Raw genomic sequence first — 21,682 nt, 5'->3', positions numbered from 1 at the left:
AAATTGTTGATACAAAATCACATGTGTTAATTAGTTACAAATGTCATTGTTATATTATTTTTCCATTATTTTGAAAGAAAATTCGTACGAAAAGGGAAAATGGAGCATCATGAATAACAAGCAAATAAAAAAAATGACGTGCACTAAAAAAAAAAAAAACTAAAAAGGCCAAATAATACAATTTCTTGGGAAGTGGTCAGAGATTTCAGTCGTAAACTGAGTACTATTTAGAAACCTTTCGTCTTTTTATTCGTCTCTCTCTCTCTCTCTCTCTCTCTCTCTCTAGTCTGGGAATCAACAGTCTCTCAGGCCTCAGAAAACAAGCTCGCACTCGGTCAGTCTCTTTCTCTCTGCATATTAGGTGTTAAACCATGAGAGTGATTGTTAACATTGTTTTTATCTCGCAAATGTTCTGTTTGGTTGTATTTGGATGATTTGATCATAAGCACTGGTTTCGCGAAACTGAAAATCTATTATTGCTCTGGCTCTGAGTTTTCGCAGCCGATGAATTTTCGCCTCTTTGTTAAACTCGCTTCTTTGCATGTTGTGATTGGTCAATGTGGTTAGCAAAAGGCTTGTGGAAGTTTACGAGTTTTTTTTTTTTTTTTTTTTTTTTCCTGGTAGGAACTAAAGGATTTCTGTAACGCCTTGATATTTGTTAGGGTTTCCTTTTCTATTTAAGGCATGTTGTCATTTCGTTTTTATACTCTGAATCTTCTACATAAACACTTAAAAGAGTGGATCATAGCTTGAGTTTCCCGTAAGTATTTTTTTTTTTTTTGTCCGTTTTCGGATTTTCATCTTCTTCTTCTTCTTCTTCTTCTTTGCTTCTTATCTTTCTCCGTTACTGTGTAGAAAATAAGTTAGTCCGGAAGTTGCAGTGTTCGTAGGCTTCCTTTCTCTTTCTCTTCCTCAACATAACTAAGTCCTTTTTTTTTTAATTATTTATTTTGGAGAGCGAATCGTTGGATTGACCTTATTACTCGACATATGAATGTAAAAGGATCTTGACATCTAAACACTATTTGTACTCTCTGAAACTCGAGAAGTTAATTCCGTTTCGTCTGTATTTGCATCTGATTTTGGAGATTGGTCATTCAAGTAAACTTTACATTCTTTTTTCCATTAAAATATTAACTATTTGGCAGATGAATGTTTGATGAATTGTGATATGCCTTTGTGAACAAGAGGTTTTAGTTATTTTATTTCTTCAGGGGGTTAAAGGTTTTTAATTTTTTTTGTACTATTTTTTATATTTGTTTTTATATAGGATTGTTATACATCTTTATCTCATAATGGACAGGACATCATTATGAATATAAGCTCACTGTTTTCATCCCTGTTCTTGGTTTGCTGTGATTAATTACTGTGTCATGATTTAGACTATCCAATGTCTAGAAACTATGCTTGACATACTGAGACTTTAGGCATTAGATAATTCTTGGGTTTTTCTCGTTAAAGTTCATATTTTCTCTCTCTTGGGCACTTTTCTGAGTTTGTTTTCATCTACCGATTGAAATGCGTAAGTGTGTGGTAACTTGTTTATTTGAATCTGGCCATTTCTTTTTCAGGGTGCTTGATTTGTTTCTGACGGCCTAGCAATGGAGAAGAGACTCAGTGAAGAAGATCGACTCCCCCTTTGTCGCTTGACGGGCATTAGATTTGGCATCGCAACTCAAGATGATATTGTAAGCCTTTATCATCTTCTATTTACAGTATATTATACTTATAACTAGGTATATATATATATATATATATATGAATTTTTTAAAATTTTGTCGAGCGGAGCGAATTTTAGGTAAGCTCTTGAGTATAGGATGGGTCCGAAGTTACTTCCACGACTTGTGCATAAATTATACTTGCAGTAACAAAAGTAAATTTGTAGAGTACACGTATAATTGGATTTTGTGATGACTTGAATGAGATGCGATATAGATTTTTTTTTCTTAAATCAGGAAAATAGTTGTGCTGTGCAAATTGAGTCATCAAGTGAGGTAACCGATTCAAGGTTGGGCCTTCCTAATCCATCAGCCACTTGTTTAACATGTGGCGCCACAAATATGAAGTACTGCGAAGGTATGGATGTAACTTTTTACATGGAACTCTCATTGTTTGCTGAAGATAACCTAGAATGTGTTATTTATTTATTTATTTTTTTCTTTTTCTTATAGGCCATTTTGGACGTATAAATTTAGTGTCTACCGTTTTAAATCCTCATTTTCTTCCGGAAATCACCAAGATTCTAAATAAGATTTGTCCGGGGTGTAAATCTATCCGGAAAGAAAATCGGGCCAAGGTCAGGTACACTCTTCATGCTCTGTATAGATTGAATGCGTTAGAAGTTTGTTCTAAGTTTTTTTTATTGAAGGAATGCAACAAATTCTTTCAGTTATGTAAAAAAGATTCTTCCTTTTCATTTAAATTGTATAATTGAGATCAACGAATATTATCCGTAGTTCAAAAAAGACAATTACCTGACGCATTGCTAAATTTATTTTTTTGAAGCTTGTATTATATTGTTGTTAAATGTTAATAAGTAACAATTTTTTAACGCAAGGAAATATTCATACAATATTCAATCAATTAAACTTTATCATCAGAAAGTAATTTTTTGTTCTAAAGAATCCGACAATAAGTAAAAATCTCTAACATACATTGTTGATAAAAATTCCAGGTGCCTGTTGATCAACAAACGGATTGCAATCATTGCAATGTAAGTCGGTAAAGCTCTTTGTTTATTTCTTCTATCCTTGTCTCCCACAAAAAGGAAAATCTAAATTTGTTGTCAATGCTGCAGGGAACTTACCCGAGAATGAAATTTAAAGTCTCCTCGGCCGAAGACTTCAAAAAAAGTTCGATCGTTGCAGAGATATGTGCACAAAGGAGATCAAAAGAAATTTCCGAAACATATTGGAAGTTTTTACCAACTGATCCTCACTTAGAAGAATGTAGCGCAAATACAATGAAGAGAGTATTGTCACATGCTCAGGTATTATGTGTTTTCTTTCACTTAATTTAAATATATTGCCTGATTTTTGTTTAATGACAATGCCTATTGCTTGATTTTAGGTTCATTTCTTGATAAAAGATCTCGATTCCAACTTCCTCAAGAAGTTTATTCCGAGCCCCGAGTCAATGTATGTGAACTGTTTTCCGGTAACTCCGAATCGCCATCGCGTCAAAGAGTTTGTTCATGGAGTTTCTAATGAACGCCGGCTGACTTTTGTAAGTCAAGTTCATACGTACTTACTTTTCCTTGACTGATTTTGGTTCATAACTGCGTAGTCATGCGAATTATTGATTCTAGGATAAACTCACGAGCGGTTACAGGAGAGTGGTAGGATTTCGGGGGACAGCTAATGAGTTGGGTTCTCGTGTTTATGAGACATTCAAAGCTTCTAAGGCAAGCCTACCTATTTTTTTGTTTTGGGTAAATAATGTAAATAATCTATAAAAAAAGGAAGCTTCTAACTGAAAGTCTAACTCCTTGATTTCAGCTTTACTCTGGGCAATCCTTGAAAGATGATCATATTATGCCCCAACAAGAGAAAACAGACTGTCCCTCGCAAATCTCCGGCTTGAAGTGGGTCAAAGAAGTCGTTCTGGCCAAACGAAGCGATAATTGCTTCAGAATGGTGGTTCACGGAGACCCCAAGATAAAGCTAACCGAAATCGGTGTACCGTCTCACATAGCAGAGAGGATGCTTGTTCCCGAGATTCTGAATCGGCGAAACCTCAAAAAGCTCGGCGAGGGTTGGAATCTGAGTCTCTTCGAGGAGGGAGCGATATTTGTCAAAAGGGAACATGCAGTTGTTCGGGTTCGGCCGACCGATAAGCTACATATTGGGGATACGATCTACCGGCCTCTGTGCGACGGAGACACGGTGTTGGTGAACCGACCTCCGTCGATTCACCAACACTCGATGATCGCTCTATCGGCGAAGGTACTTCAAACCTCTTCAGTCTTGTCACTAAATCCGCTCTGCTGTTCACCGTTCCGCGGAGATTTCGACGGAGACTGCCTTCACGGCTACGTGCCTCAGTCCGTCGACACAAGGAGCGAACTGAAAGACCTCGTTGCTCTGGACAAGCAATTATTTAATGGGCAGAGCGGTAAGAGTCTCCTCTCGCTCAGTCACGACAGCCTCACTGCCGCGTACCTGATGTTGGACGACACTTGTGTCGTTGACTTGTACAACAAGCAACAGCTGGAGATGCTCTGCCGGGACCCGCCCGAGCTTTTTCCGGCGATCATCAAAGCTCCGTCGATCAATGTCGGCACTCCTGCCTGGACTGGAAAGCAGGTGTTCAACATGATCCTGCCTCGGGGGTTTGATTATTCGTTCGAGCCAAGCGGCGTCCGTGTCGAGAACGGGCTGCTCATATCGGCTTCGTCAGACGGTTCTTCATGGCTTAGTAACAACGCAGACGGAAACCTCTTCCATAACCTCGCAAAGCGTTTTGGTGGAGAGGTTCTCGAGACTCTCTACACCGCACAAGATGTCCTCTGTCAGTGGTTCTCGACTGTCGGTCTCAGCGTCTCTCTTCTCGACTTGAGCCTCGCCGCCGACCCTCGCTCCCGCGAGAACTTGACCAATGAAGTGCTCTCAGGCCTAGAGGAAGCCGAAAGGGCGTGTGCTTACCAGCAGCTCCTGAACAGTTCCGAGAGATTCGTTGATCTTCCAAGCCCGAGCTCCCTCTATGACCAAGCCGAGCAGTTGTGCCTCGAGAGACAGACGTCGGCTGCAGTCAGCCAAGCCTCGGTCGAAGCGTTCAAGAGGGTATTCAGGGACGTGAGTACACGCGTCTTCAAATACGCCGAGAGAGATAACTCTCTGCTCGCCATGCTCAAATCCGGAAGCAAGGGGAACATCATGAAGCTGGTCCAGCAGAGCATGTGCCTCGGCGCGGTGAGCTCGCTGACTCCGCTTTCGTTCCGGTTCCCCCGCGAGCTCTCGTGCGCCGGATGGAATGACCACAAGTCGGCGAGCTCCCGCGAGACTTACGCGAAGTACGTCCCGTTTGGCGTGGTGAAGAGCTCTTTCCTGACGGGGTTGAACCCGCTCGAGTCCTTCGCTCACTCCGTGACGACCCGGGACAGCTCGTTCAGCGACAATGCTCAGCTTCCCGGGACTCTCACGCGGAAGCTCATGTTCTTCATGCGAGATATTTACATGGCCTATGACGGCACAGTCAGGAGCGCTTACGGGAATCAGCTCGTTCAGCTCTCGTACAATACTAACAACGTCGGCGATGTTGATCGTGCCATCGCAGGCCATCCTGTCGGCGTTCTGGCTGGTTGTGCTCTGTCGGAAGCCGCGTACAGTGCTTTAGATCAGCCCGTTAGCTTGCTCGAAACGTCTCCGCTGTTGAATCTGAAGGTATGCGAAACATCTTCTATTGTTTTCTGGGTTTATTCCATTCATCACATTTTACAACCAGAAAATGAATGTATTTCTTCATGCGTCATAAATACATAAAAAAATATACAAATGTAAGTGTAAAAGATCGAGCGAAGCGTCTTTAGATTATGGTTGTGATATGTGTTTCGATTGATGTATTCATGCTACAAATGTTTATTGTTTTGATGCTTGTAATTATGTTATTTTGTGACTCTGTGTATGTCCAATACATATTGAACGTGGTCTGAGTTTGATATCAACATTGCTCCAAAATGTACCCTTTACAATTACATTACATGCCATTAAGTATTGTATAGTTCTTACATTGGATTCCTTAACTCGGCTCGACTCAGCTCGGTCGGAATTAAATGCATTAATAATAATCTTTTGCGCTACTTTTTTTCCTTCTTCTGTGTAGTTTTTTTTTTCTTCTGTATTCACTCGTTTTCATTATGTTATGCTTCCTAGACCATCTTGAATATTTATCTCATGCATGTTCTGAGTTTGAAAATCCTATTTTGAATACAATCTCAACACAACACGAGATTCAATCTCATACAATACAGTAACAAGAAAAGGTAATATGAACTGTATATCGCTTGGTGAAACAGAACGCGCTCGAGTGCGGTTCGAGAAAAAGTACCGGCGACCAAACCATGTCGCTGTATTTATCCGGCGAACTTGGAAGATTGAGGCACGGGTTCGAATTAGGAGCTCTGAAAGTCAAAGGTCACTTGGAGAGAGTTTTGCTCAAGGACGTTACTTCTTCGGTCGCGATTATGTTTGTTTCTGAACTTTGTTGCTTGGGATTTTGTCTTTTTTGTTTTTCTTCGTCTGTCTAATTGATTGTATTGTGTTGATTTCAGCTTCACGCCGCGGTCTAGTGGCAAGAACCGCCTGAGTCCTTGGGTTTGCCATTTCCATGTATGCAAGGTGATTAATAATTTTAAACTCTTTCTTTTTGTTTTTTTTTGTTTTTTTGTTTGTTTTGTCTTGTTTAGTTTTTCCTCTTCAAATGGTGTAGTGTATTGGTTTAAAGATCGTTTGATACCTTTTTCAGAATGCTCTGACAAAAAGAAGATTGAATGTGGAATCGGTAATTGACTCAATGTACCAGAGGTGTAGCAGTGCGACAAAAAAATCAAAAGTTGTCCTACCGAACATGCTGATAACTAGCAAGTAAGCTATTCCTCTTCTATATTATGGCTCTCTACTATATACAAACAAAAATATTTACTATTTTTTTGTACCAATATTTTTCTTCAATAAAAGAATTTATTTCTTCAAAAAAAAAAAAAATGCATTTTATAATTACTTCATACTATAGCTAAAACGTGTCCTATTTTAGAATCTTAGTATTTACAATGCTTGTTTTACACAATAGAATCGTAACAATAATCGATTTCTTTCTCCATAGTTGAATCTTTCTTTAAAAAAAAAACTTGCAACTATACAATGTTTTGCATGGGTAATCTCACACATATCTCGACGGAGAGCTCATGGGTTCGAGTCTCATGAGTTGCAGAAATACATGTCTCCTTAAGATTTATTATAAATTATGTAATATTGGTCAATAGTTTCAGATGCGCTTTGCACTGCTAATATATCATGTAATCTTTAAAAAAAAATACAATGTTTTGCATGAAAAATTTACCGTCTCAATACTTCATTTTGCCATTATCACACACTTTTATTATTCTACCTATATCTCTCTAGTTTTGACTTTGTTGATACATTTTGCTTCTAGGAGTTGTACTGTGTCTGACGTGGAAGACGATGATACATATTGCATTTCTGTGGCGGTTAGTGAAAGCTCTACAGATTCAACAGTAGAGTTGAAATCTATTCAGAATTTAATCATACCTTACCTCCTTGGAACATTTGTAAAAGGTTCGGTCCCAAACTAATATAAAAATCAGCTGTTTCTGGTGTATGGGCGAATTTAGCCTTGAGAATCCTATGTATATCCTAATATCATATCTCTTTGCACTCGGGCGTATAGTAGATTTCTGTAAAGGCTATCTCATCTTTCGAAACTTTTCTTTTTGTCCCTGAATTTCTTACATGTTCGTTAATGGTAAATTTAGGATTCCAAGAGATAAAGCGAGTTGATATCTTGTGGAAAGACTGGGCATCGAAATCTACTGTTCCGAATCATTGTGGTGAACTCTACATGAGAGTTACTATGTTGGGCAAAAGAGGCCGGAGATCTAGAACATTCTGGAGTGTGCTTATAGACAACTGTCTTCCAATAATGGATTTGATTGATTGGTCACGAAGTCGTCCTGAGAATGTAAACGAGTTCTGTGTCACCTATGGAATCGGTGCTGGATTTAAACATTTTCTCAATGTGAGTTTCATCTCTCTTCATAAAAAAAAAATTACAAATTGTTTTTTTATTATGTAATTTGTGTGAGCATATTGATAAATTGCATTTATTTATTATGTACTTACAAATCGATACCGTTGAAAGCATTTTGATAAATAATCATTGAGCAAAAAAAAAAAAGGTGAAACAGGTATTATCTATAGAACAAAATATAAATTTCTATTTATTTATTATATTTTAGTGTAGGGAGCATTTAATCAATGAAAGAATTTTGACGAGAAATCATCGAGCAACCAAAAAAAAAAAAAAAAAAAAATTCCAAGATAAAACTGGTATATGAGACTCAAAACTCTTGAAAAAGCCCAAATTTACTCCAACCTATGCTTTTCTTCCCAAAAGGTTATAATTTTTAGTCTATTTACAGATCAATATATTACTAAATAATCCAAAATAACATTTTTCTCGGTGCAGAACTTGGAGTCTGCCGTATCAGATGTGGGAAAGAGCGTACTTCCGCAACATCTAATACTCGTTGCGAATTCTCTGTCGGCCACCGGAGAATTTGTCGGGCTAAATTCCAAGGGCTTTGCTCAACAGAAAGATCACACGTCTACTGCGTCGCCTCTTGTGCAAGCATGTTTTTCGGTTAGTCCTTAAACTAAACGTCGGTTGTAGTTATAAACAAATAGATACATGCTTTTCAACTTCGCTTTTGTAACACATTGCAGACCCCGGCGAATTGCTTCATAAAAGCCGCAAAGAATGAGGTGATAGATGGTCTCGAAGGTTCTATCGAAGCTCTTTCGTGGGGGAATATCCCACCTCTTGGAACTGGGGCTCAATTTGAACTTTTATATTCTGGAAAGGTAAAACTCTTTGTCCCTTTCTGTTTTGTTTGAGTTCAAGGTTGTTGCAATGTGAATATTGGATCCGACACACTAAATACTGTTTTTTCTTATTAGCTATTATGGAAACAGGAATCTGAAAATATATGACTAATAACGCATGCAATATGGCTTCTACCTCAACAGTGTAAAACAATGGGAAAATATGACTAGACCAAAATTCCCCTAGAGACCAAACTAGAAGAGCAAGCTATGATTCTACTGTTCACCACAGCTAGACACAAAAAAGAAAAAAAAAGAAAAGGGCATCCGGCTGCACTGACTTTTTAGCCATTAAGGATCCAACGAGTCATATGTTTCAAGTTTAGGACACTTTTAGGTAGAAACTAAATTTAGAATAAATGGTAATAAGAACTTCTAATTATTCTAAATCCAACACCTATCTAAGATCCTGATGGTCATATTATCTGGGACTACGGAGCTGGAAATTGAAGTCGCATCATCTTCCTATTTATTGTAACTACGTAATTTTTCTTGGGCTATAGAATGAATGTGTTCTACGATTTCGGGGTCGTGTTTTTATTTTTATTTTTTTTTATTTTCCAAATCAATGCATGTTCTATTTCCCTTCTCTCACGTACGAGTCCCTTTATTTATTTATTTTTTAACGGAATTTTCACCGAACCAGGGTCACGAGATTGATAAGCCTAAAGATGTGTTCGAGTTACTGAGGCAATGCACGAGTTCTGAGGAGCCTAATTCTGTCAAAAACCCCGAAGCTGATAATCATTTAACGGTAAATTTCGCTCAGCTTTTGTACAACAAGTACAAAAGGTATTCCTCAAAGGGCAAGGATAAGTTGGGTATCACAAAGGAGATGCTAAGGAGGCTCTTCAAGGTGAAAGATATTTGGAATCTCAACTATGCACTGAACAATATCTTGCAAGAGTAAGTCACATACCCTTGAACTTTGCTTATTATCGATATGTTTTTTATTATTGAATAAAATCTGAGTATGATTAATACCAGAAAAGCTCCATAAAAAATTTGACAAGAAAATTCTGACTCTAGGTTTATTATTTATTCTTATCATGATTTAAGCCTGTGATTGTAGACATGCATTTTTACTTAAAATATTTCCTGCTCTATTTTCCCTCAAACTTTGCCTATTACTGAAAATTACAATAAAAAAAACCGAGTATAATAACAGAAAAGCTACATTAAAAATGGGCAGAGTAGTTGGACTTTAGGATTTTTTTTTTAAAAGAAACATCGGAACTTTATTAATTCAACACGGAAAAGCCGGAAAACAAGAACAAGCGAGTACAAAAAGACCAAAACAAATGGACTTTAGGATTTAAAGTTTATTATTATTATTATTATTATTATTTAGCCTTGTGATTGGACATATTTATGATATAGGAAACATTTATACCAAGTATTTTTTCTTTTCATGTTTTTGCTACCGTTTTTCGACGCAGGTGCCAAATAAACAGCAACCTTAACGAGCTTGACTACTCAACCGTAATGATGGGTTTGTGTTTTCATCCCAAAATGAACTCGAAAATCGGCGCGGGAGCTAAGTCCATTAAAGTTGCGAATCACCCAAAACACCCAAGCTCGCGTTGCTTCATGTTGGTGAGAGACGACGGAACCATGGAAGATTTCTCGTACCGGAAGTGCATACTCGGCGCTTTTGAGATCCTTGACCCCAAAGAAGCCGACAAGTATAAGTCAAAATTGTCGCAAAATGGCCATCAAAATTGAGGTTTGGTCATTCGGTTCTCTTCTATCCTTAAATTGAAAGCAACATTTTTAGAGCCAACTATAGATTATCAGGGTCTAACAGAATGATGGTGGAGTTCCCCTAAAAAAAGAAAAAAGAAAAGAAAAAAGAATGATGGTGGAGACTTGATTTTTTGGTGATCAAATGTTTTGTACACACATGTAGTTAGTGTAGCCATATTTGTAGCATTTTGTTATCCTGGGTGTTGTAATATACTGTGCTATAGTTTCTCATATAAGTGTAACCACCAAGGCCTTAATTGGGAAAGCTTCTTTTTGCTCCTTCCACTATAGCTTCTTTGCCTTGAAATCATAACAAGGCAAAAAAGTTGTAGTTGAAGCAGCAAAGAGAAGCTGTGAAAGGCCATTTTGCCTTTTCTTTTTCTTCTTTTGAATCAAATGAAAATTATTCAGTATTTTACTCTATTTTTTTTGCCCTCGAGTTTTCTGCTTTACATTACATCTGCATTGCATTGTCTTATTTGGCGTGTCTTATTTCTGTTATAAATGCGCAAGTACGTTCTCTGTGGACCAGCCTCAAGCGCCAACTCCATATTTGCATATAGATTATTTATTTGTTGTTTACGTAATTGATTATTTTCTAAAACTTAAATGCCCCAACGTTGTCTCATCGTCTGTTTAATACGGCTCTTGGAAAACAAGTTGGCCCTTATCCTTGTATACTTAAAAAAAATTCTTAATAATCAGAAAATTAATTTCTGGTGATCACTAGACATTGGTTAATTTTCGGGTTAGTTCAAGTTGATCAGTACCCAAAAATTAGCAAAAATTTTGGTCAACGGCTAACACAAGCTAATCAATTTTTACTAATTTTTCTTTTCATCCAAAGTTGTCTATTACTTTTTTTATGATCTCGATTAATGATAGATTATTCAAATTTTTTTTTTTAATTTTATTTTTGGATATTAGGTAAACCTCAAACGCATTTAAGTAGTAAGACACTTATAAAATAAAATATTAACTAATTATGCATCTCTCGCTAAGACTGAAAACCTACAATATTCTTTGACATAGGGATAAATTAAAAAAAATTATGGGCACTGTAGCAAAATAACCAAAATAAAATCATGAAATTTGTTTTTAGTCTACGTTTCACAACTTTTAGGGAAATAGCCAACAGGTTTATGTGACAATAATTAAGGTCTGATTAGCTTTTATTTAATAACAAATTCGTCATTTTCTCTCTTCTATTTTTTTTTTTACATTTTTTTTACATAAAAACTTCAAAAAACCATATTTATCTCATATGAATTCGAAATTGAGTGATTCCAAATCCTACGGATTCGTGACGCCAAGATTTTCAAAACTAGATCCATTGTGTTTGATGAAAAGTCATGTTTAATACCATAAATGTAGAAAAATCATGTTACTACATTAAATATGGAAATAATTGAAATTTTTTTAAATTATAAAAAAAAATAAATGGAAACGTAAATATGATGCATTAAACATAATTTTTCATCACACACAATGAGTTTATTTTTGAAGATCTCGACACCATGAATTTGTAGGATCAGAAATCACTCAATTTCGAGTTCGTATGAAAAATATATGAATTTTCGAAGTTTTGATGTAAAAAAAATTATTTGAAAAAAATAGAAGAAAGAAAGTGACGGATTTGTTAATAAATAAGGACAAATAAGACATTAATTATTGCCACATAAGCCATTTGGCTATATCCCTAAAAATTGTAAAATGTAGGCTAGATAAAAAATCACATGTTTAAAGTGGCTAACTAGTTACAAATCTTAAAAATTATTGATACTTCCGTGTTACAGTGCATGGAAGAAATGCTTTTTATTTATTTATTGAGAATAAAATATATATATTTTTTTTCGATTGTCATGTATAGGTTTCATTTTTTTTTTTTGGCATCAAGAATACTTATCCAATGCCGAATTTTTTTTTTTCACAACTTTATTAAATTTTGACTCGCTGCAATGATCAATAGAGGGATATTGGAATGTGCATATTGTTGTTACGTTATATGTTGGCTTTATTTTTTAGTGCAAGTTGTATGGAAAAATGTTGGTCTCCATGCTCCAGCTTCTGTTAAGACATTCTTCCTCCTGTGCGCAGACAGTATTTCTGGCAAGTTTCCGGTTTTGTCAGATTGCCTCGCTGGTGACTTTACTGCGTGATATTCTTGCGAGAATGAGTAAGGAAACCCTAGATACACTTCCAGGTAATTGTACAACTGCTATAAAAGCCCTGTGCAACCCCATTAGCATCTTTGACGCTTTATCAAAATACTTAGAGCTCCTAGACGTGCAAGACCGGCGGATTGAGAGGCTTTGTGTATTGATAAGAGCGGTGTAATTCCTCAAACACTATTCCAGAAGATTAAGTGTTTGTGAGATTATGGGTTCTGTGTTTACGTGATTGAAGACTCGCGTGCGTTTGAAGACTGAAGTCATCCGAACATAAGCGTTTGCTCGAAGACTGGAATTGAGGAGGATCTCAAATTCAGGGGGAGTCCTTGGTCTAGGTATTCACTCGTGGTAGTAGTCTCTAGGGCGTTGATTTTGTGTTGTAATCATATAAGACATTGCTTGTACTATTGACTATTATATAGTGAAATCCTTTCCACTGGCAGAGTGCCCCCTGACGTAGGTGATGTTGCACCGAACTGGGTAACCATATTTTGTGTCGTTTATTTGTCGCACTGTTTGTTGATTATCCATTATCTGTGTTCAAGCAAGTTGTCGGACACATTGTCAACACATTGTGTGCGACATATTACCTTTGTGACTAATCAGAATTTCAATTGGTATCAGAGCAGGCACCTAGATCTTTAGGTGGTTTCCTGGGTATTTTATTCTATTTACCAGAGATGGATAGTTCCAGAGAAGGAGAGTCTGTCTATTGTCCTCCAGTTCTTGATGGAACCAACTATGTTTATTGGAAAGCTAGAATGAGCGCCTTTATGAAATCCCTCGACAACAAGACCTGGAAAGCTGTGATCCACGGTTGGGAAGCTCCCGTAACTGTTGATGATAAATGGGCAGTGACCGGTCCCAAATCAGAGAAGGACTGGAGTCCTACAGAAGATGAGGCATCCTTGGGTAATTTGAGTCCTACAGAAGATGAGGCATCCTTGGGTAATTCTCGTGCTCTCAATGCTATCTTTAATGAGGTTGATAAAAATGTTTTCAGGCTTATAAACACCAGCACGAGTGTCAAAGAAGCTTGAGAAATCCTTGCTGTTGCCTATGAGGGAACCACTAAAGTGCGAGAACGGAAGCTTCAATACATCACTACGAATTTTGAAGCGCTCACCTGTTGTCAATGGTGCGCACAAGAAGAGTTGTAATCTTTATATTGTACATTTGATGTAATAAAGTCTCATGAAGACTCTTGCTTGTAATTGCTTATTCGTTAATAAAAAGTTGAAACGTTCATTCATTCCTCCTTGTCTGTTTGAAGCTTTATGATAAAACACTAGTCTTTAGTCCATAAACAAACTAAACAACTTACGAAGAGACAAATGTAGATTTGCATGAACAAATTCTTCGTAGTTTGCTTAAAACGATATATTCACAATCTAAGGGTCAAAGGAATATTGACCTCAATATGATTGTTAGAAGAATCTATGATGTCTGGTTATGAGGCATTGAGAGTTGGAGACTCTATAGTTCTTCTAGGTATCTTCCGAAGGTACTGAATTGACCAGTACACTTCTAGAGACAAGATAAGAACAAACCATTTAACCTCTTATGTCTCGAAGTCACTACGTATGAATTGCATCGTGCTTACCTTAATCCTGAAATGAGACATGCCATTTCACAGCTTACGTAGTCTCATTTGAGAAAGTCAGAGTTCGGACTCACTATGTGATTCCGAATATGGCCTATTGGTGAAATACTAAGTTGTGAGAATGTCATGAGCAACTTTGTGAAGTTCTCATAGATATGGAATTCATGTACAAGATTGCTGAAATGCAATGTATATCACCTCATGCTTTGTTCCTTGGAGTGTGAATAAATGAACTGGCCAATGTCCAAATTGAGTCTTGACTCTTTTGGATGAAACAATGTGACTTGTTAGCTCCTCGTCAATACATTGTTTCTAACTTATTCACAAGCGACAAAGGAGTTGAGGAAATAACAGCTAGAAGGGTAAAAGGGTAATTTTGTAAATCCCGACTAGCTGATGATATTCATGAAGGGTAAACACTGATAATATTCTGTGGATCCACTCATTACAATTAGGTTGAATTCTAGAGTAGAAAATAAATTCATTTGAACCGAGAGATTTTCAGTGTCAACTCTTTAGTGGAGTCAGTATACATTAAGCTAAACTTGGAAAAGGTTTGTGAACTATTGAGTCCAAGTATTTAACTCAAGCTTTGTTCATTTGGATCCATGAGGTCACTGTCACGAATCACATCGAGTAGGAATAGTTAAACTGGAAGCTAAGTCAAAACAAGAACGAAAATTGTCAAAAGAGTATTTTTGTCTTTTGAGACATAGGATGAAATGAATGTCAATAAATTTTTTTTACAATGTCATTTGATGACTTAATAACACTCGGCCATGACTTGATCATTGGGCCTTGTGGATTAATTTCATTTCATAAGAATTTTATTGAAAATTCTTAATGGGTCTTTTTCATGTTGTCATGAACAAATGAAGAAGCTTCTAGAAGCTCCATCTAGAGTTGAAATGGGCGCCTACTACCCAAGAGAAAGAGAGAATATTTTGTGCATAAATGTATCAAGATACTTGCCACAAGAAAAAGAGGAAACAAATTTCCCATGCATGCATGAGGATATTCGGCCAAGAGAGAGTCAAAGGCAAGGCATGGAACAAAATAGGAAACAAATCCAAGGCTTATTGAAGCCTATGTTGGCTGTGTGACTCTATGAAGGAAAAAGGAAAATTGGCTCATGAATATGTGATATTCTATCGAAGAGGAAACTACCTTATAGAAGGTGAGACCTCTCCTATAAATAGGAGCCTCATTCCATACATTTCATTCATCCAAGTTTAAGAGATTTGAGAGATTCTCTCTCTAGAACTTGGCCGAACTCCTCTCTCTCTCTAGTTAATTTTCGATTTTTGTTTTGGCACCTAGGTCCTCATTTGACCTAGTGTTTAGCTCTGTGACTTCAAGACTCGTTCTTAAGTCGTAGTATTTAAAAGTGCCCACACACTAATTCCTTTTCTCTCGAGTGATTTAGTGATAGAAACTTTCGTGGTTGCTCGAGTTGCCGAGGAAGGAAGAGAGACGTGCTGCGAGGAGAGACGAACGTTGCAACCTTTTTCCAAAAGCTTCTCAACGTTCAAGTGTCTAAAAAGGTTAGTAAATTTCTATGCTCATATTAGTTTTTATTTGCATGTGCTTGCTCTTTGTCTAGGTTAGTAAAAACTGTTTACTTGAAAAAGAAAATTTTTAAAATTCCGCCGCTTAACGAAGCGTTAAACTTTTTCTTAAACCCTAGATCAATTCCAACATCACCATGTTTGAAGATGAATCGGTTGCCAATTTCAACATGCGTATTCGAGATCTCGCCAATGAGTCTTACTCTCTTGGAAAACCTATGACGGATGAAGACCTGGTCAGAAAAACCTTGAGAGCTTTAAGTCCAAGATTCAAGATGAAGATCACTGCCATAGAGGAGGTTCATGACCTTAAGAACTGAAGTTTGATGAAGTTATGGAATCTCTCATGACTTTCGAGCTATCTCTTCCCAAGATCGAGAAGAAACACAAACGAGTGGCTCTCAAAAGCTCTATCATTGATCGGAAGGAGCATGTATACTCTGACTCGGATAATAAGATGGATGATACTATAGCTATGTTGGCCAAAAACTACGGCAGGGTTATGAAGAGATTCAGCCAGGTGACCGGGAAGAATGTCCCTCAAGATGTCGCAGACAACTTTCAGCAAAAGTTTCAGAAGAATGGAAATTTTCACAGAAATGGCAAAGGTGGTGAACGTTCTCACAATACCGTTGGAAAAGGGAGAGGCATACAGTGCCATGAGTGTGAAGGCTTTGGGCATATTCAGAAAGAGTGTCCTAACTTTTTAAAGAAGCAAGATAAGGGTTACAAAGGTCACTCTCTTTGATGAGGAAGAAGAAGATAGCAACTCTGACCAGATAAGCAATTTTGTTGCTTTCACAACTTCTATTCCTAGTCATAACTCTGAATCCTTCAGTGAAGTTGCTGGTTCCTCAAAGAAAATTGTTACTGATGATGAATTTTCTGATGATGTTATGAATGATGCTTATAACGTCTTACATACTAAATGGGCAAGAGTCCCAGGTTCTTGACAAGCAAAGTGCTCTCATACTGGCTCTTACTAAAGATAAGACAAGGCTCTTAGAAACCATTGTCGATCTAAAGCGTGAAGTCAGCCGCTTAAATGGGGAACTTGACCAGATGACAAAATCTGTCAGGATGTTGAACTATGGCACCGACAGTCTTGATAAAATTCTCACAGTTGGAAAGCCTGCAAAGAACATGACGGGGCTTGGGTATACTCACGGTGCTTCCACGTCTCAGACTACTTTTGTCCCTCAAAAGTCTGCTGCCCAGATGCCGCGAAATATGTCTCAGACATCTGGTCGTGACAAGTTCCAGAATCAGCATCAGCAGAATCCTTATAGACCAACCAGGTCTCTTGTCAAAAGACCTTGTTGGGTCTGCCATCACTGTAGGCGTAAGGGTCATATTCGGCCATTTTGCTATCGCCTATATGAGAGGAATCTTCATCGGCATCAATCCTCCCACAGGCATGTTGTCAATGGTGCCCACATGAAGAGTTGTAGTGTGTATTTATGTACATTTGATGTCATATAGTCTTACGAAGACTCTTGCTTGTAACTGCTTATTTATTAATAAAAGTTGAAACGTTCATTCAATCTTCCTTGTTTGAAGCTTTATGATAAAACCTTAGTCTTTTAGTCCATAAACAAACTAAACAACTTACGAAGAGACAAATGTAGATTTGCACGAACAAACTCTTCGTAGTTTGTTTAAAACGATATATTCACAATCTAAGGGTCAAAGGACTATTGACCTCAGTACGATTGTTAGAAGAATCTATGATGTCTGGTTATGAGGCATTGAGAGTTGGAGACTCTATAGTTCTTCTAGGTATCTTCCGAAGGTACTGAATTGACCAGTACACTTCTAGAGACAAGATAAGAACAAACCATTTAACCTCTTATGTCTCGAAGTCACTACGTATGAATTGCATCGTGCTTACCTTAATCTTGAAATGAGACATGCCATTTCACAGCTTACGTAGTCTCATTTGAGAAAGTCAGAGTTCGGACTCACTATGTGATTCCGAATAGGGCCTATTGGTGAAATACTAAGTTGTGAGAATGTCATGAGTAACTTTGTGAAGTTCTCATAGATATGGAATTCATGTACAAGATTGCTGAAATGCAATGTATATCACCTCATGCTTTGTTCCTTGGAGTGTGAATAAATGAACTGGCCAGTGTCCAAATTGAGTCTTGACTCTTTTGGATGAAACAATGTGACTTGTTAGCTCCTCGTCAATACATTGTTTCTAACTTATTCACAAGCGACAAAGGAGTTGAGGAAATAACAGCTAGAAGGGTAAAATGGTAATTTTGTAAATCCCGACTAGCTGATGATATTCATGAAGGGTAAACACTGATAATATTCTGTGGATCCACTCATTACAATTAGGTTGAATTCTTGAGTAGAAAATAAATTCATTTGAACCGAGAGATTTTCAGTGTCAACTCTTTAGTGGAGTCAGTTGACATTAAGCTAAACTTGGAAAAGGTTTGTGAACTTTTGAGTCCAAGTATTTAGCTCAATCTTTGTTCATTTGGATCCATGAGGTCACTGTCACGAATCACATCGAGTAGGAATAGTTAAACTGGAAGCTAAGTCAAAACAAGAACGAAAATCGTCAAAAGGGTATTTTTGTCTTTTGAGATATAGGATGAAATGAATGTCAATAAATTTTTGACAAGGTCATTTAATGACATGTTTCACTCGGCCAATATTAGTCTTATTGGGCCTTGTGGATTAATTTCATTTCATAAGAATTTTATTGAAAATTCTTAATGGGCCTTTCTCATGGTGTCACGAACAAATGAAGAAGCTTCTAGAAGCTCCTTCTAGATGAGAAATAGGCGCCCAACATACCCAAGAGAAAGAGAGAATATTTTGTGCATAAATGTATGAAGATACTTGCCAAAAGAAAAATAGGAAACAAATTTCCTCTATGAGGAAACACGTATTTCGGCCAAGAGAGAGTCAAAGGCAAGACATGGAACAAAATAGGAAACAAATCCAAGGCTTATTGAAGCCTATGTTGGCCGTGTGACTCAATAGAGGAAAAGAGGAAATTGGCTCTTGAATATGTGATATTTATAGAAGAGGAAACTACATTGTTGAAGGTAAGACCTCTCCTATAAATAGGAGTGCCTCATTCTTCTCATTTTTCTCATTCCACATAAGTTAGAGATTGAGAGCCTCTCTCTCTAGACCTTGTGGCCGACCCCTCTCTCTCTCTCTCTAGTCAATTTCGTTTTATTGTTTTGGCACCTAGGTCCTCATTTGACCTAGAGTTTAGCTCTGCGACTTCAAGACTCGTTCTTAAGTCGTAGTGTTTAAAAGTGCCCACTCACTAATTCCTTTTATTTCGAGTGATTTAGTGATAGAAACTTTCGTGGTTGCTCGAGTTGCCGAGAAAAGAAAGATAGACGTGCTGCGAGGGAGACGAACGTTTTCAACCTTCCGAAGGCTCATCAATGTTCAAGCTTCTAAAGAGGTTAGTAAATTTATTATGCTCATATTAGTTTTATTTACATGTGCTTGCACTTTGTCTAGCTTAGTAAAAACTGTTTTACTTGAAAAAAAAATTTTTAAAATTCCACCGCTTAACGAAGCGTTAAACTTTTTCTTAAACCCTAGATCAATTCCAACAAATTGTATCAGAGCTATGGTCAAAGATTTGCATGTACATGTATTTAAAATTATGAGCTTGAAAATCGTTTTGGAAAGTTTACTAATTTTGTGACAAGTTAGAATTGTTTTCTTAGATTATTTTTTTAATTTATTGCTCTTTCCTTTAAATTAAAAATCATGTTGATTTTCTATGAGTTTGGGATGTTATTAAAACACATTAGAATCAGTTCTAAAAGTTTTACATTTTTTATATTGAAAAACGTGTTTTAAAGGTTTGAGAAATTTCGAGTAAATTTTGTGACTAGTTTTCTTGTCTTACTAGTTTCTTTTATTTACTTGAGTGGGAGGTCTCCTTGTAGACAAAGCCGAAAAATAAAAAGATGTGTAATCTCAAACTTTCAAGTGCTCGAGTGAGTTGAAGTTCACACTTCCCTCATGCACTTTCCCGAAATAGAAAATAGGAAAAGATCCGAGTATTTCCCTTGTGCCTTTATGCACTAACACTGCTCTGAATATGAAGATCTAGGATTCTCTTCTAGTTGTCCGCTCTGTCGCTCTCTAACTAGGAAATCTGTTTTCTAACTTATAAGAGTAGATGAACCAACTCCAAAAACTAAGTGGGAGGGTTATATTTGTTGTTTGTAACCCACGATCTCCAACACTAATGAAATAAGCAATTAACGTGGGACTAAGAGCCGCTCTTGCGACCCTCTCTTAAATGGGAGTACTCCAAGGCGTTTTTGCTTCGATCATTGCTCAATGAGCTACGTCCGAGAGTGAGACGATGATGACAAGGCCTCCCCTTGGGGGATTGTTTTTCAAAGTTGACCTTTTGGACTAAGTGGTTGGTTGCACACTTAGGCTCAATCCCTAGTAATCCTCCCTTGAGGCTCTGCGAAAGGATGTGAGTGATCAAACCAATTTAAAAGGTGGCTAGTCAAAATTGGTGTATTGACATCTTGGCTAAGCATTAATGATGTGTCATTTACTTATAAATGGAGATTTTTTGCGGCCTTCTCTTGAGGGAGTAAATTATCGTTTGCTTTATAACACCTTTGGATTTTATAAAAGTCTGAATAAAACTTAAATCCTAAACCAAAGACTAATCATAAACTTGTTTCAACATAAATAAGCAACATGTCTCTCAACAACTCTCTCGATCATCTTTTCCTCGAACCAACTCGAAAACAAAGACTGCGTAGATTCGAAACATAACCTCGACATTGTCCTTACCATTAACAAGCACAAATTGGTACTCACCACCCCCTGTCCTCAAACGAATGATGATTTGACTCAAGAGGACAAAGATGCCTTGGCGGCCTGGCTCTGCTCCGATGAGATTGTGAGGTGCTATATCTTAGCATCAATGAACAATGTGTTGCAACAACAACATCGTGACATCGAGACTGCCGCCGACATACTCAACAATCTCCATGAGATGTTTGGAAGGAAAAGGCGTCAAATAAGGCAACAAGCAGTCCGACAGTTTATGAACTGTCGTATGAAGGCTAGGACTCCTGTCAGGGACCATACGATGCTGATCGTTAGTTACCTGTATAAAATGGAAATCCTAGGATCTGGGATTGATGGGAAGAATGTCATTGATATGATCTTAGAAACTCTCCCCGCATCTCTTGATACCTCCAAGATGAACTACTCCATAAACAAGCTAGAGTACACTGTTACCAAGCTTATGATGGAACTTCACACTGCTGTAGGTCTCACTAAGAGAAAGAGGAATCAAGGAGAGGCACATGCTACTGAGCAAAAAGCCTCCGCCTCTGGAACTAAGAAGAGACCTCACAAGGCCGATAAAAAGAACTGTCCTGCCTATCTCAAAGCAAAGGAACATAGTATTGTACTAGTTACCGAAGCATGCTTAGTAGCTGATAATGTATCAACGTGGATTCTTGACTCCACTGCTACTAACCATATTTGTTGTTCCTTGAATGGTTTCAAGAAAACCAAAAGCTTAGAGGAATGCGAGTTCTGTTTCAAATGGGGTGATGGGAGCCTGGTGTCTGCGAAGGCTGTGGGATCCGTGACACTGTCTTTTGAAGATCGAACTTTAAACTTGAATAATGTTTATTTTGTTCCTACCTTTGGGAAGAGCTTAATATCTGTTGCTCGTCTTCTTGAACAAGATTATTGTTTAAAGTTCGTTAAGAATGGAATTCGTATTTCGTTTCCTGATAATTATTTTGTCACTGATGCATGTATGAAGAATGATATTTTTTCTACATCTATCCCACTCAACCTTCCCTTTTAGACACCGAAATAGATAATGATCTAATTAGGGAGCCAAAGAGGATCAAACTTTCTGAATCCTCCGATCTAACAAAATCAACATACCTATGGCACTTGAGACTTGGTCAAATCAGTCTAGATAGGATTAAA

The 21,682-nt window shown here is 37.4% G+C and overlaps 1 protein-coding gene across 2 annotated transcripts; it reads left to right on the top strand.

Moving 5' to 3' along the window:
* The first annotated feature begins 204 nt into the window (after nt 1-204).
* Nucleotides 205-10,840, top strand: NRPD1A (nuclear RNA polymerase D1A). 2 transcript variants are annotated; one of them, XM_089604551.1, is made up of 18 exons: nt 205-334; nt 1,572-1,688; nt 1,956-2,076; nt 2,172-2,296; nt 2,675-2,713; nt 2,798-2,989; nt 3,070-3,225; nt 3,308-3,403; nt 3,498-5,381; nt 6,014-6,183; nt 6,269-6,335; nt 6,463-6,581; nt 7,150-7,292; nt 7,490-7,752; nt 8,203-8,376; nt 8,460-8,597; nt 9,265-9,524; nt 10,058-10,840. In XM_089604551.1, the coding sequence occupies exons 2-18, from the start codon at nt 1,602-1,604 to the stop codon at nt 10,341-10,343; spliced, it is 4,320 nt and encodes a 1,439-aa protein (XP_089460677.1). In that variant the 5' UTR covers nt 205-334; nt 1,572-1,601; the 3' UTR covers nt 10,344-10,840. The 2 variants fall into 2 exon arrangements, with proteins under 2 accessions (XP_089460677.1, XP_089460686.1); XM_089604560.1 differs by lacking the exons at nt 205-334; nt 1,572-1,688; nt 1,956-2,076 and having other exon boundaries at nt 2,202-2,301.
* Nucleotides 10,841-21,682: the final 10,842 nt, after the last annotated feature.

Source organism: Urtica dioica, chromosome 2 (assembly GCF_054948205.1).
Source record: "Urtica dioica subsp. dioica isolate 48M chromosome 2, U.dioica_male_clone48M_v1_H2, whole genome shotgun sequence".
In the NCBI taxonomy this organism is placed as follows: domain Eukaryota; kingdom Viridiplantae; phylum Streptophyta; class Magnoliopsida; order Rosales; family Urticaceae; genus Urtica; species Urtica dioica.
This window is presented reverse-complemented; position numbering and strand designations above follow the sequence as displayed.